Source organism: Vanessa cardui, chromosome 11 (genome assembly GCF_905220365.1).
Source record: "Vanessa cardui chromosome 11, ilVanCard2.1, whole genome shotgun sequence".
Classification (NCBI taxonomy): Eukaryota; Metazoa; Arthropoda; class Insecta; order Lepidoptera; family Nymphalidae; genus Vanessa; species Vanessa cardui.
In genome coordinates, this window is record NC_061133.1 from 1990940 (window position 1) to 2006554 (window position 15615).

General features: G+C 32.5%; 1 protein-coding gene across 4 annotated transcripts in view; it reads left to right on the forward strand.

The window, feature by feature from the left end:
• LOC124533878 overlaps positions 1–15615 on the forward strand; it is a 435154-nt gene that overhangs the window by 176346 nt on the left and 243193 nt on the right. For all 4 annotated transcript variants that reach the window (XM_047109427.1, XM_047109429.1, XM_047109426.1 and 1 more), the window contains exon 3: positions 12840–12950. In XM_047109427.1, coding sequence (XP_046965383.1) covers positions 12840–12950 — 111 coding nt within the window. The remainder of the gene's footprint in view (positions 1–12839; positions 12951–15615) is intronic.

Consider the following 15615-nt stretch of genomic DNA (forward strand, 5'->3'; position numbering starts at 1 on the left):
GTGGTAGCTTCACTTAATATAAAAAAGAAATGTTGTTAAATGATGATCAAAAGTGCTTATAAAAGCCTACTTACTTACACAAGCTATATTTGGATTAATTTTGATTCATTTTTTATTCAAAGGTTTTATATGTACTTACGACCTTTTTGAAGTCTTAAACCTATTGGATTACAGAAATACTTATTTTCTAAAATAAATTGTTTACTTTAGTATGTAGTATGTTACCTATTAATTTTCTCTATTGAATTTTAGATTAAAATAAACATTAATTGATAAATAAATAATACCTTCTATAATGTATATATTTTGATATATTATTCCAATAAAATCCAACTAAACATCATTGAAATCGCATTGGTATCATTAGTTCCAAACCCTATTTTGCTGTTAACAACAATCGCATAGCCCTAAAGAGCCATCTAAAGGGTTAGGATACATCAATCAGGCCCTGACACGCCCAATAGCCAAATGGAAAATAAGGGACAAGGGGACTGCTTACGAAGAAATAAATGGAAAAAAGTTTCTGTTGAGTGAGATGCTAGTACGAGAATCCGAGAAAAGAGAAATTTTGGAACACGAAAATAACATAACTGTTAATATTGTTTTATTTCGCATTGTATATAAGAGCTAATGTGTTCATGTGTCGTTATAATTTCATTTTTGGAATGACGTTCAATTTAATTTTCATGCATTCGGGGCATCTCGACTATTTTATTTCACATTTATTATTTGTGTCTAAAGCATAACTACACGTATCTTTTACAGACACCTAATTGAATATCTATATTTATATTATAAATGCTAAAGTGTGTCTGCGTGGTTGGCGCTCTTTCCCAGCTTAACCACTGAACCAAATTTAATGAAATTTGCTTTAAAGCAAGATTCAAGGAAGGGTATGCGCTTATAAGCTAGTAGTAGTCGCCCGCGGCTACGATTGTGTTTTAGGATGTTGGTTGCCACGTGTTAGGCAAAAAAGTACCCAATGGTCTTTCTTAGAGTTCAAGTTTACTTCATACCAAATTTCATTAAGTTTTGTTCAGCGCTTTTGTGGTAAAAGAGCAACAAACAGACAGACACAGTTACTTTCGTATTTATAATATTAATATAGATAATATAGATTTCTTACGCTTAATATGCCCATGAAACACGAGCGTAGTCACGAGTGAGAACTAGTTAAAAACAAAAGCGGCAGAAAATTCCAAAACTAAAAAGTACACGATTTAAGGGGTTAAATCGTGTACTTATTACGTCTTAACAGTTGTATAAAATAACAATAAAAAGTAACATCATTCGATACACAAACCGTAAAAACTAAATACTTTTTTTTTAACTCAGCCGTGTTAAAAACGGATGAACGTTTAACTTTTAAAATTCAATTAAACCGTGATTTCCATTCACGTTCAGCACAAAACAGTGGAATCGGTTCGAACGACTGGTGCCGACGCATTAAACTTTTAACGAACTTTTAAACTGAAAAACAATATTACATTTAGCCTTAAATCGCAACATAATTTGTTTAAAATGTATTCATTTATTTTCGTATTTTGATAAAACTAGCTCGTTCACACAGGGGTTCGAACCGGACCGGAACGGAATCGATATTGTGACGTAGAGATATAGTTTTATGTAGGTATCAACGGTGGTGTAAATGAGTCTGATGCTGTTGATCTACCTCAATGATTTATTTAAAGCGTTGGAAAATTAAAATCAATTAATTAAGCAGTCTAAAATTTCCATCTTCAAAACAAAAGACTCACTGGCTCACAGTTAACCAAAACATAACAATAATATATAAATAGAAATAGAAAAAATATATACATGTACATTTATGTTACCATTGTTCGTTACTTTGGCTACCAATTGACGTACCACCAATCGATGGTAAGGGGTCATCACCGTCCATAGACATTGTGAGAATAATCACTTCTTACATATGCCAATATGTTATGAAGAATTAAAAAAAGGGTTCTATGTTCCCTCCTACATATACAAATAAAAATTACATACATGAAAATGCAATTGCGGAACTCATAGCTTTTGAGATCGAAAAAATATATATTACCTATACAACGATATTTAAACTCACAAGATTCCGTTTATTACAGAGTGATAATAAAATTTGTTTCCAAAATTATGATGATGATGAGCCAATCGGAAAGAGCCTCTATTTATCAAACATGTGTTGCGCAAAACACACACATACACTTGTATAAGTCTATATTCTCTAGTACACGCATCTGTAGATTAAGAGGCTACTTGATCTATTAAATAGGACGTCTAAGCTCGTATAATCTTAGGAGGTATACTATAGTATAAATATGGTAGTAACATATGTATTAAATAATTTTGGTATGTGTCTTTTATAGAGATTATTTAAATATATATGTATCACAAACAAAGGCTATTACGCAACACACAAGACCCGCTTAATAGAAAGATTTAAAAGCAATAAAAAAAAAAGAAATTAATGTTTAGAAAGTATTTGCAAATTTACGCGATATTCGATTAAAAAGTTAAAACGTTAAAGTATAACATTATAACTCACCTAATCTCATTTATAGTATTAGTTTGGAACACCGTTATTAATAATTACTAATAATAATGTACCAACGTATCAATACTAACCAACTTAGATTAAAATTTTAAATTCGAAAGAAACTCTTTCTATCCGTTGCTTTTTCACGGCCAAATATCTTAAATGAATTTGATGTTTTTTTATGATAATGAAGCAAGTTTGAACTCTACAGAAGATCATTGTTCTCGAACCCCTAAAACGCGAGCGTCGCCAGGGGCAACAACTAGGTCTCAAACATATTAATATATCTTTGTAATCTCGTGTTAATTATCGTGCCGATCTCCCGTGATGAAGTACTCTCCGCTTTAGATTAGCCTTTGTCCGCTAATGATGGATGAAAGAGGGTGACTTCAAATTTGTTTACCATTAAATCATAAGTGATAGCGGTTCGTCATAGCACCGACGGGCATTAGAAACAGCCTGTAAATGTGTAAATGTTTAAACTTAAAGTTTCGTGTTATATTGAGAACGGTACGAGACTTGATTTTTTGAAGATATGTTTCCTATGATTATTCTATGATGATGATTTACCTACGACTTGTGACAGTGTCTTTATGATTTGATATCCTCTGACTTTGAAAGGTAAATTAAATTAAAAATTCTAAATAACGAAGACGGATGGTAAATAGTATAATTAAGGGCTTCATCAATTCTTTTTTTTTAAATGCTGCAAGTATTAAGTTTTGTTTTTATAAGCCCATTGATAATATTAAAAATAAAATATTGTACGTGCGTCAACGTGTTATAAGTGAAGCTTCTTATATAGCTCTCTTTCTTTTCAACCGACTTCCAAAAGGAGGAGGTTATCAATTCGTCTGTATTTTTTTTTTTTTTTTTTTTTTTTTTTATGTTTGTTGCCTCATAACTTTTTACTGGGTGGACCGATTTTGATAATTTTTTTTTTGTTTGAAAGGTAGTGCTTCCCGTGGGGTCCCATTTTTTTTATTTTTTTTTCCGATGATGGTATCCATGTTAAAACGACATAAGTCTTAAATTTGCGTTATGTATATGCGCGACAAATAGGTGAATAACTGAAAATCACGTTAACCAATTTTGATAATTCTTTTTTTATTATAAAATATATACTTCAAGGGTAATTTGGTGAAAGTTTGGTAAGGTTCTGAGCACAGGATCTATGACAAAGTGACGGAACGGAAGGGAACGGAACAATTCTGAGGAGCACGTTAGCGATACTCGGTCGAATCTTTTATTTATAGGTTATTTGGATATTTGAGTCACCTTCCGTAATGTGGTTATGTTTATGTAATTATCATAGTCGAATATTATAATCAACTAGCTACCCACCCCGGCTTCGCACGGGTGCAATACTGATACTAAATATACTACAGAATTTGTTTATATACGACATCACATCGCAAACTTCTAAAATTATCAGTGTTTCTTTGCTATATTGTTCATGTATTATATACACAAACCTTCCCCTTGAATCACACTATCTTTTAAAAAAAACCGCATCAAAATCCGTTGCGTAGATTTAAAGATATAGGGACAGAGAAAGCGACTTTGTTTTATACTATGTAGTGATGGAACTCCTATACGGCTCGCAGTTAGGGTGTGATATGGGGCAGAATTTCTTACTATCTTTAATCAAATTTTGTGTATGTGATGTGATGTCATATGATGTACGAAATATAGTTGGTCTTTTTCAAAGTTTTTTTGCTGAGTTCGATTACAGCTCTTTCGAGGGATCCTTGTAGTTCACGCCGCGTGACGTATTAAATCCGCATTTTCGAAAGTCTATTTTTGCTTTATTCGCAAGTTTCCTTTGAAATTGTCCTCGAAGTAGTTTCTGACTCATATAAACGGAACGCTTAATCTATCCATATTAAAAAAAAATAGTTAGTCAACATCAGCTTCACTTAAAATCAAAAAATAAATAAAATTTTAACAAAAAGAAAAACCGACTTCAAACAAAACACTATTTTAAAACAAATGAATATGCACGAAAAAGTAATAAAAATAATTGCGTATTCAACATATTTTTTAGAGTCTTCCTAAGTTAAATGAAATGAAAAATATTAGACTACTTAAAAGTCGATTAACGATTATATCATGTAGTTATAATTATTGTTATATTTGGAGTCGGTGTCAGCCAATAAAACCCTACAGTATATCTATCAAAAAACAATACGAGAATACTTTAACAAATATGTTTTTTACAAATTACCTTTTACACAATAATATACTGGATCAATCAAGGGGCTCGTATCGCTTCTTTCTTTTGATTGTTGGGGCAAGGGCACCGTGGCTGACACCGGCTCCAAATATACCAATAACTATAACTACATGATATAATCGTTAATCGACTTTTAAGTAGTCTAATATTTTTCATTTCATTTAACTTAGGAAGACTCTAAAAAATATGTTGAATACGCAATTATTTTTATTACTTTTTCGTGCATATTCATTTGTTTTAAAATAGTGTTTTGTTTGAAGTCGGTTTTTCTTTTTGTTAAAATTTTATTTATTCTTTACATCTATCTTCCTTCTCTCTTGTGTGAACAATTTTTCCTTACTGTTACGGGTAGTTATAATTTTACTTTCAATATTAATTAACGTTTCGATACTCGAAATGCCTCTTTTTTCTTTCAAAGGAGCTCACTCGAATGCCTTAAAGAATAAATTTCCAGGTGATAATAACCTTTTTTGAAACGTATTAAACTCGACGAGCTCTTACTTCTTAATCCACACAGTACGCCGCTAAGGTTTCACGGGGCCTCGTTTAATTCGTCGGGTTAATCCTCCATTGTCCGACGGGAGTGGTCGGTGCCGTCAGTTGTTGTCAACCATTCATGGGCCGGTGATGTGGGACGAGTGTATTTAATTTACTAGCCCACATTAAATTTGTATGTTTGTAATTTGTCTGTTTATGTTTGATAACTTCGAGACTGCTGTTTGAAGTGTCCGGTTATATTAGCTTAGACAAGCTAGTAAAGACTACTTTACTTTACTAAAATAAATTGGGTTGATAAAAGTTATGCATACAATGAAAAAGGTACAAACACATCTCGATATTCAATCCTTTTATAATTACACCCCATGTCAGTGTATGACATAATTGCTTACAATAAAATTGTGTCACGTGGAATTGGCTTAACTACGCAACAATATATTGCTATAACATTGTATTGTAATGAATCTCATCTATATACAAACAGTAAATTTAATTTAGAACCCTATTTCTATGTAATTTGAAGTATTATTCTCAACTAATGATAAAAATGAATACATAGATTTGTTTACTATTTTTACACATATAAAGTTTTTTTACAACTGCCCCTCCCTAATTGATATATCCGTACCATGGCGAAATTCTCGATACAATAGAGCCTTCGTCACGTAGACAAATGGACAGAAGCAGTGACAATGGCGAACAATAAAAATGGGCTCAGATTTGTGAAGCGAGTGGTCATCTAATTCCACCGGCTCCCAGGACGAAATGGAAATATTTGTTTGTGTACATTTACTTCTATATATAAAAGGTTAGTAAGAAATAAAATACATTATAAAATAAAACATGCATTGCGTGCTGATTTTGAACATATATACATGAACAATATGATTCTTAATGTTCTCGAAATCTACGATGAATATACGAAAATAGAAAGAATAAGCCGAGATGGTCCAGTGGTTAGAACGCTTGCATCTTAACCGATGATTTCTGGTTCAAACCCAGACAGGCACCACTTTATATATGTATGAGCTTAATTTGTGTTTATAACTCATCTCGTGCTCGGGGGTGAAGGAAAATATCGTGAGGAAACCTGCATGTGACTAATTTCATTGAAATTCTGCCACATGTGCATTCCACCAACACGCATTGGAACAGTGTGGTGGAATATGTTCCAAGCCCTCTCCTTAATGGGAGAGGAGGCCATTAGCCCAGCAGTGGGAAATTTACAGGCTGTTACTTAGAAAGAATAATTATGGGAATGTATATATGTATATTTAAGCATTTTTTTTTAATTTGATTCTGATGGAATTTCGAATGCTCAGCGAACAATTGTCTTCACAAAAGAATGATGATTTAATACATTTCGCTGTGAAAGTAATGATCACTTTTCAGGAGTCACAAAATAATTGCAACACAATTTGTAACGAACTTAATAATCCAGGACAACTATATTTAAATGACGGAGGAATACGGACCGAATCGTTTCGACTTTTTTATAGTTGGCATCTCGAGAGGGTGAAATATGATGGCTCCGGATGGGTTGAAGCGAAAAATGTTGACGATTCCTGCATTTTATAGATCGGCCTGTAACTCGGGTGATGGAACTCTATAAATACTTTTTTAAAAACCTTTTTATGGTTCCCGCTTCCGAACTTTCCTTTTAAAAGCAATTTTCCTGAGCAACCTTTTGAGTTTACACAGGTCAAATAGAGGTCATGTTTGGTATAAAAGTAGCATTTTATCTTTCACCCAGTAAAAATAAAGTTTGAATTGATATAAAGAAAGAAAGAAAGATTTGTTAAGACACGACACAATTTTAAAAAGTATAGTAAAAGAAAAGAGAAAAAGAATAAAAATAAAAACATATTAACAAATTATAAATACTATGTAACTTACTCTCCGAAAAAAGACAACAACAAAACAAAACAATGATATAAGATTTTAAATTAACATGGTTATTTTTATTACTAAAGTTATTAATTTCGGTATATTTACCATTTACAATGTCTTGTCGAGAGTCAAGAGTCTCGTGACAGACATTCGTAGATAATGTCGAAATATCGAATTAATAATTTTAGTAATAAAACAATGATAGTTAACGTGTCCTAAAGGTTTCCAATTCAGCTTCCAAGTTGGATTCCAAGGACCCAGTGCTGATTTTAATTGATACCCTATGTGGTTGTGACGGGCTGTGTCAGTATCATATAATATTTAATATATTATAAGTAAAAGTATTTAAGTGAGATACATCCTGACTAATGAGATTGAGCCTTCAATGTATGAAAAGATACAATTTGTTTACATTAATTCATAAAGAAATCATTGTTTAATTTATCCGAGCGACACGATCGGGTTAGTAATTTATAATTTATAATTTGGAAAAAAGAGTGAATCGTCTTCCTGGCTGACATCTCGGTTGGGTCGGCAATGAATTTATCGAGCGGATGAAAAATGATGGAGGGCGCGCGAGGGGCGTTGTTGACGATTCCTGCAGTATACTCATTCGGAGAATAGTTATAGATCACAGACTTTAATTAATCCGTATTGTCTATGTTATTCTAGTCACTTTTGTTTAATTATATCAATGTTATATCATATTGTATGAAACGTATTTCTAAAGTTCAGTTCAAGTCAAAATTGTTGCAGATAATAATTTATAGGACGCGTTGTAAATTTAAGAGTCGAGATGGCCCAGTGGTTAGAACGCGTGCATCTTAACCGATGATTGCGGGTTCAAACCCAGGCAAGCACCGCTGATTCATGTGCTTAATTAGTCTTTATAATTCATCTCGTGCTCAGCGGTGAAGGAAAACATCGGGAGGAAACCTGCATGTGACAAATTTCATAGAAATTCTGCCACATGTGTATTCCACCAACCCCTATTGGAACAGCGTGGTGGAATATGTTCCAAACCTTCTCCTCAAATGAAGAGGAGGCCTTTAGCCCAGCAGTGGGAATTTACAGGCTGTTGTTGTTGTAAATTTAAAAAAAAGGATCTTAAATAAATATGTTACTTTGTTTTGGTAGAAACTCGTTCTTCTCGCTTGAAGTCTGAAGGTATTTAAGTCACAAGCATCGAGGGTGAAAATACCAAGAGATATAGTTACAATATAAAATATATTTAGCATTCATTTTTTAATTTTAAAGAACAACAACAACATAAATAACAGATACAATTTTGTAAACATTATGATAATTATTTAAGATGAATATTATAATACCAACGCCATTAGCAATAAGAGCTACACTGCTAATGTATTTTTATTTCTTTTAACGTTTTTACACTTGAACGCTGAACTTAATGGTCGTTCTAGTTTACTTTGTCAAGCTTAGGGAAACTTTACCAAAGAACTTCAAGTCATTTAATTACTATTAAATAAACTTTAACTTAAACACCGCTGAGGTTTTTTTACTGTTGTACTTTGGTATAGTCTTTAATTACGATAAAGAATAATTTATTATTATTTAATTCATAAACCAATCCAATATTGACGACCCCCGTGGTCGAGTAGTGTGTACACCAATTTTTTATGGATACGCCACTTCGAGGTTCCGGGTTCGATTCCCGGTCGAGTCAATGTAGAAAAAGTTCATTAGATTTCTATGTTGTCTTGGGTGTTTGTGGTACCGTCGTTACTTCTGATTTTCCATAAGACAAGTATAATATAATAATAAAAAAAAATAATGTTTTTCTTAAAGTTTTTCGCGTAATGATTACAAAAAGAAAAGCGTCCTCACGATATGATTTTGTAACAAATAGGGAAAAATTAGATATCCGTTGAGTTTATGTGTTGCTTCTATGTCAAATAAATGTGATTGTATATTATAATATACACGCTTATATAATTTAATTATTGCTACAGAGTACCAAAATTCTTTACGCATTGCGTAAACGCAATGCAATATATCTCTATAATAATCTAGACCCATGTTTTTTTTTTAAATAAAATGTATAGGAGGAGGAAATGGTGGCAAGTGGTGACGGCCCTGGAAATTGGCGACAAAACACCAATGCGTCGCCAACCTTAATAATTGTCTCAGTCAATTGGCTCATTCACAGGGGACCGAAGCAATCCTAAGTGTTGTTGCTTAACGTTAGGTTATGTGATGTGAATTTATTTAATTGAATGTAGTACGTATGGGTAGGTACCGTGAGGTATCCGTGAAAGAAGTTATAACTATTTGGATTGCCGGATTAAAAAGTTATTTGGCGGTAGAATAATTGATGAGTGGGTGGTACCTACCCAGGCGGGCTTGCACAAAGTCCTAACACCAAGATATTATATTAGGTTTCAAAAGTGTTAAAGTCAACATGAAAGTATAAGCAAAAACAATAATATAGTCAGGGTTCAGTAGGCAGCCCGATGTCTAGTTGTGAGTGTTATTTTGCAGAACACGTTGTGCGTTTGACACGCGTTTGACAGACAACCTCATACTCGTTTCCGAGTTCGTTCGTGTGGACTTTCGAATATGAAATACAATTTTTTGACCGCACCTTTGATATTCACGTCCCGAAATAAAGTTTTTTTCAGGTAAATATTATTTTATGAAACCGTACGTTATTAATTTTCGTGAAAAATATTTTTCTTTCATGTTCCTGTTAGATTATTTTCCTACAATTTTTTTCTGTTTGGACAAGGAGATGTTCTTTCAAATGGTAATAAATTACTAGACACTATTGTAAAAAAAATGAAAGAACTGAAGTCCTGTTATTTTAATACCCGATCACACAATGCGAGATCTAAGGTATTAAGTCCATAAAACTTTTAAATCCAGTAGCTCACTCACGATGAAAACTGGAACACATCACAACTGTTTGATGAGATAGAAGTATCCATCCAGTCAAAACAAGACGAATCATATTTTTTTCTTTTTAGATTCTGATCAACATTACAAGATACGGTACGACCGTATCTTGTAACTTTAATAACCGATTTAAGTTGATACGCCATTTTGATTTATGTTTTTTATACATTCCTACTAACCCGCATCGGAAAAGCGTGGTGGAATATGATCCAAACCCTCTCCTTAATGGAAGAGGAGGCCTTATCCCAGCAGTGGGAAATTACTTTGACTTTTACTTTACTTTACTATATATTTAATAATCATTAGCTAGTCAATATCGAATATCACATTATTACGTTTCACGATCGTGTTCTACCGTGTATAAATGAATAAACTTTGAAAACAACTCAAAATTCATACATTTTTAGAACGATAATACAGATACAAAAGAAATTTATTGAGCACAATGTTCGGAGGTAATCTCCTGATATACGATAAAGGGAAGTGAGAATACGTCTTCCATATCAATATCTAATAACTATGGCCATTAATTCGGCGACATTTCCAAAAGATTTCATCCCCTTCTCGCATACAGCTATTATTTCTAACGCATGCGTCCTGTGGCGCCAGAGGTCGCGTAAGTTTGTGGCACAGATTATAAGTTACAATGATAAAGAATACAGCTAATATATAGTTGTTTGATTTTTTTTTAAATATAAATTATTTTTATCTGTCGTGACTTAAAATGAAATTATAACGCCAGTGTCTATGGGCTGGTAACTACCTACAATCAGGTCTACCAAAAGTATAAAAAGTAATTCGTACAATTTCAAAGGTATAACTTAAATTGCCTTTTAACTAAATGTAATAAACAATAACTCTATTTTGAGTCTTAAAGCTTTCGTATTGTAACGTTGTCCATACAAACGAATCACGTTATCTATTTGTAATTATTTTAAAGAAGGTATTTTTTTATATAAAAACATTTTATCTGAATCTGCTCTGTGGCTTTGTTTTCATCTATTAATAAATTAAATCAAAACATCCTTATTACAATGACATAGAGTCCCAAATCCGTTAAATTATTTGCAAAGTTTTAAGGGCAGGCTTTTGTTCCGATTCGTTTCTTAATGAGCCGCTAGGTTCAACAATTAATTATACGACATCCAGTGAATGTTAATGGCGACTCCATATTATGACGTTTAAAATTAAAGGGAATGATTAAATTGGGCGTACTGACAAAGTTGTGTAGATTTATCTTTATATGACATTTTAGTAATGGCATATAAGGATAAATTTCGAAGAACTCTAAGATATATGTATGTAATATTTTAAGAACATAATTTAGGAAAAGTCAGTGTAGATAATGGGAAATCCTTAAAAATGATGAATTAATAGATATTTATTTATATTTACAATAACTATGATTTTTTTATTTCATTCCGCGAGGTTCACCAGTGTTTAATAGCACTTTTTTTCTGCCTTAGGTTAGCGTAATATTAAATCGTGGTCTAAGTATCATATCATATGTATCTGTAAGTTAATTTATATCAAAATCTTTTCATCCAGGCCATAACAGGATAACTCTAGACACATTCTATTCTCAGGCTTCGTACGCTTTTGAATTTAACAAAAAAGTTATTGTTGTAGCATAAGTCACTCCTTGTAACATCAGCCATCTACCCTTGAAAGTCCCATCAAAACTGGCCTAGCCCTTCCAAAGATTAACCAGAACAAACACACATGACGACAAAAAAAATATATTTTTTGATTAAGTAAAAAGCGGTTATTTTAATATTACAAGCAGACAGTCCAATTTTATTATATGTATAGATATAGATTTTACTTGTGTCATTGTGTTCTAAGTCTCATGAGTTGTAAATAATATAATTTCCCATTTCAATGAAATGAAGTAAATCCTTTTGACACGTTGCAAACATAACATCCGCTTGCAAATCTTACAATTTCCTAACGATATTTGTTAAGTTTGAGATGGAATTTAGTGAGACGTACTTACTATGTGAACAAAATAAAAATATAAATACAGTTATTCTATAGACAACTAGCATTGATTGTGTTTTCTTAAATTTTCGCGATTATTACACATTGGAATAAAACTATTTATAACGGATTTGAATCGCGTATATAAATTATTTTTGACATCCCGACGTTTCGAGTACTTTACAGCGTTCGTGGTCACGGGTAGACTAAGGTGACATTTGTCTATTTGAAGAACAAAGCATTGATTGGTACCTATTCATTGCGGATAAAAATACATATTTCAGATCCAGAGTCTGTGATCATATCTATGATCATTAATAAGGTTGCTTAGACAAATTTGCTTGATAACATTCTGGAAATAGAACGAAAAAAGTATTAAATATTTATTATTTTTTTTTTCAAACGGAAGGCCAGCTGTGGGAAATTTATAGTAACAAATGTTACATGAATGGTTGTTTGAGAGTACTTACTAAAAAATTAAAACAACGAAAACTATAAAGGACATAATAGCAGCGACGGTTAAATTTAACAGTAATATTTTCCGCCGAAAGATTTATTGACTAAACTTGTGTATACAGTAGCGAGATTTACGTTAAATTTATAATTTAACTTTATCTTTAAATTATATATTAATAAAACTCGATATAAATAGACTAGACCAACAAATAATATAACATAAATACATATATCACATTACTAAATTAATAAAGACGTGGAATGTTGTAACTTTTTACTTTAAGAGATATTTTCGTAATGTTAATATTAATTTTATTTTTGTTACAGGAACTTCTTGAAAAACGTATAAAACAGTTGGAGGATCAGTTGGAGGAAGAAAAACGACGAACTCAGCGCGAGCGTATGGCTGTGACGAAGCTGCAAAACAAACTTATAAAGGTAACATTAATTACTAATTAGCAAACACACAGATACACATATATTGAGTATATTGACAGCAGAAGAGCCGAGACGGTCCAGTGGTTAGAACACGTGCATCTTAACCGATGATTGCGGGTTCCAACCCAGGCAAGCACTACTGAATTTTCATGTGCTTAATTTGTGCTTATAATTTATCTCCTGCTTGGAGGTGAAAAACAACATCGTGAGAAAACATGCCTGTGTCAAATTTTATAGGAATTCTGCCACATGTGTATCCCACCAACCCGCATTGGAACAGCGTGTTCGAATATGTTCCAAACCTGCTACTCAAAGGGAGAGGGGGCATAAGCCCAGCAGTGGGAAATTTACGGGCAAGCACGTCATGGATCTATCCCCTCTGTTACTACCGAATAATGAAGGCGCCAGTATAATGTATGCCATTTTCACGGTGGATTAATTATTATTTTGCTGCTTTTTCTCAAGTTAGTGTATTGTTTTTCAGAATCAATGGTGGTCATGGGTAGTTGTAAATAATATTCTTTTTTACTTCAAATAGACAAATGTCACCTCAGTCTACCCGTGACCACGAACGCTATAAAGTGCTCGAAACGTCGGGATGTTAAAAATAATTAATATACACCATTTTAATCTGTTAAAACTAGATTTATTTCAATGTGTAATAATCGCGAAAATGTAAGACAACATTATGTTAACTATATTTTCTTGTGCAAATTATATTTCAAATTCATGTATTAAATACATAATCAATATTACAGAATCAACATAACATTTACCTATTGATAGTCAAAGTACGACCAGCGATAAAAATAATTAATATACGCGATTTAAATCCGTAAAAAACTAGTTTTATTACAAATATAGTTAATTTAATAATTAATTAATCAAGTGAAAGTGTAGAAGTGAATAAATAAGAAACAACTATAAAGAAACGCTATTATATCACGGTGCAATAAAGATCAGTATGTACTTAACTTATATCGACAATGATAAAAATATCTCCGAAGTTCTGATAGAAGTTTCAAAGGATACCATTAAAATTTACGTTTAATAACATTTTTATTAAAATAATAACCGCAGACCAATTTTCTATTACAATCAGTAAGACCAGACAATTTTAACCGGAACCATTATTAAAATTGTTTACATTATAAGATTCTACAGAGATTTAAGTAAGGCTTGATTGATTCTTTGTTTACAGACGGGGTGTATAATCCTACCCTTTGTTTGATATTACCTTTCAAATTGAAACAATTACTGAGAGACGCCATTATGTTCACCCAAGCTAAATGTGGACCTGTGAAAATTTTAAGGAGCGGTTTATTTACTTGGTGGTAGGGCTGCTACGACCCACATATAATAAGCTAGATAACTTCTCAAATGGAGAGGCCTTAGCCCAGCTGTGGGAAATTTACAGACTACTTTATTATTACCTTTTCATTAAAATTAAATACAACAGTTGAACATTCAATTTCTATTCGTTATAAGATATAAATTCTATTGTAAAGTTTTCCTGTTCATATTCAGAAAAGAATCACAAGAAAAACAACAAAAAATCTTATACTACCGGTAAAGTTTAAAATCATTGAAATTCAAAAACAATAAGAACTCGGTTCCGTTGTAAGATGAAGTGGAAAGTTTTGGGTCTTAATAGTGTTCAAAGAAATTATGAAATATTCTTTCATTTATACATTACTAGCTAAAATCGTTGCTTTACCTGCACGATATTTATGTAACTTTAGTCATAGTATACAAACCGTTACCCCTCACTTTACCCCCTTAAAGATGCCGTTGTCCTTTCCCGAGACTCTATCGTCATACCTAATTGCACCTAAATCGTTTGAGCGATTTTTGCGTGAAGATACTTACGCATTTATAAAATTAGAATATAATTATATTGCTGTGATCTAGAATGGTTAGTGAGCCAGTGTAATGATACACACAAAGCACAATTATCAATGTATAAGGGAGCGTGAAGAGCCTTTATGCAGGACTGCATGGCGAAGACGACTTGTGCATTTCGTTCATTCATCTTAGCGTTTTGATTCCATTACCACTTACCATCAGGTGGAGTGGAGTCATGTGCCTACCCGGATTGTATAAAAAAATACTGTGTCAACATCTATGGGCAAAGAACCTTCATTCATGTGGTATATTCGATCATTTGCCTTTTTAAAGCAAATTACAGGAAAAATACATCTTTTTACTAAGGTATACTCCTCTCAACTTTGCACAGGTAAATTGAATGGGATAGAGTGAAACGGAAGATCGTATGACATTTCGCGCCCACTAATCAATGAAGGCGACTTGATAACTATAAATAATGATATCAAGAATTATGTATTGGCCTATGTGCTCAATGCTATTTCTCCGAAAAAGATTTTTTGAAAGTATTGTATGAAATTTCTGACGAATCAATAACAACAAAAAGTCAAAAAGAAAATCTGGTTAATTTTCGGCAGTCGTACGCAAAACAATGAAAGAGTTTCCAATCAATTTTCCGCCGACAATCGAACTCCCGACGGGTTTGATCAGCCAGACCGGGAAAGGAAAATTCGTTTCCACCTATCGGTAATTTTTGTACTGTATATTCGCTGTAAAGCAAAAATATTATAACTGCTGAATATTATTAAATAAATATAGATATATACAGATATAAGTTAAT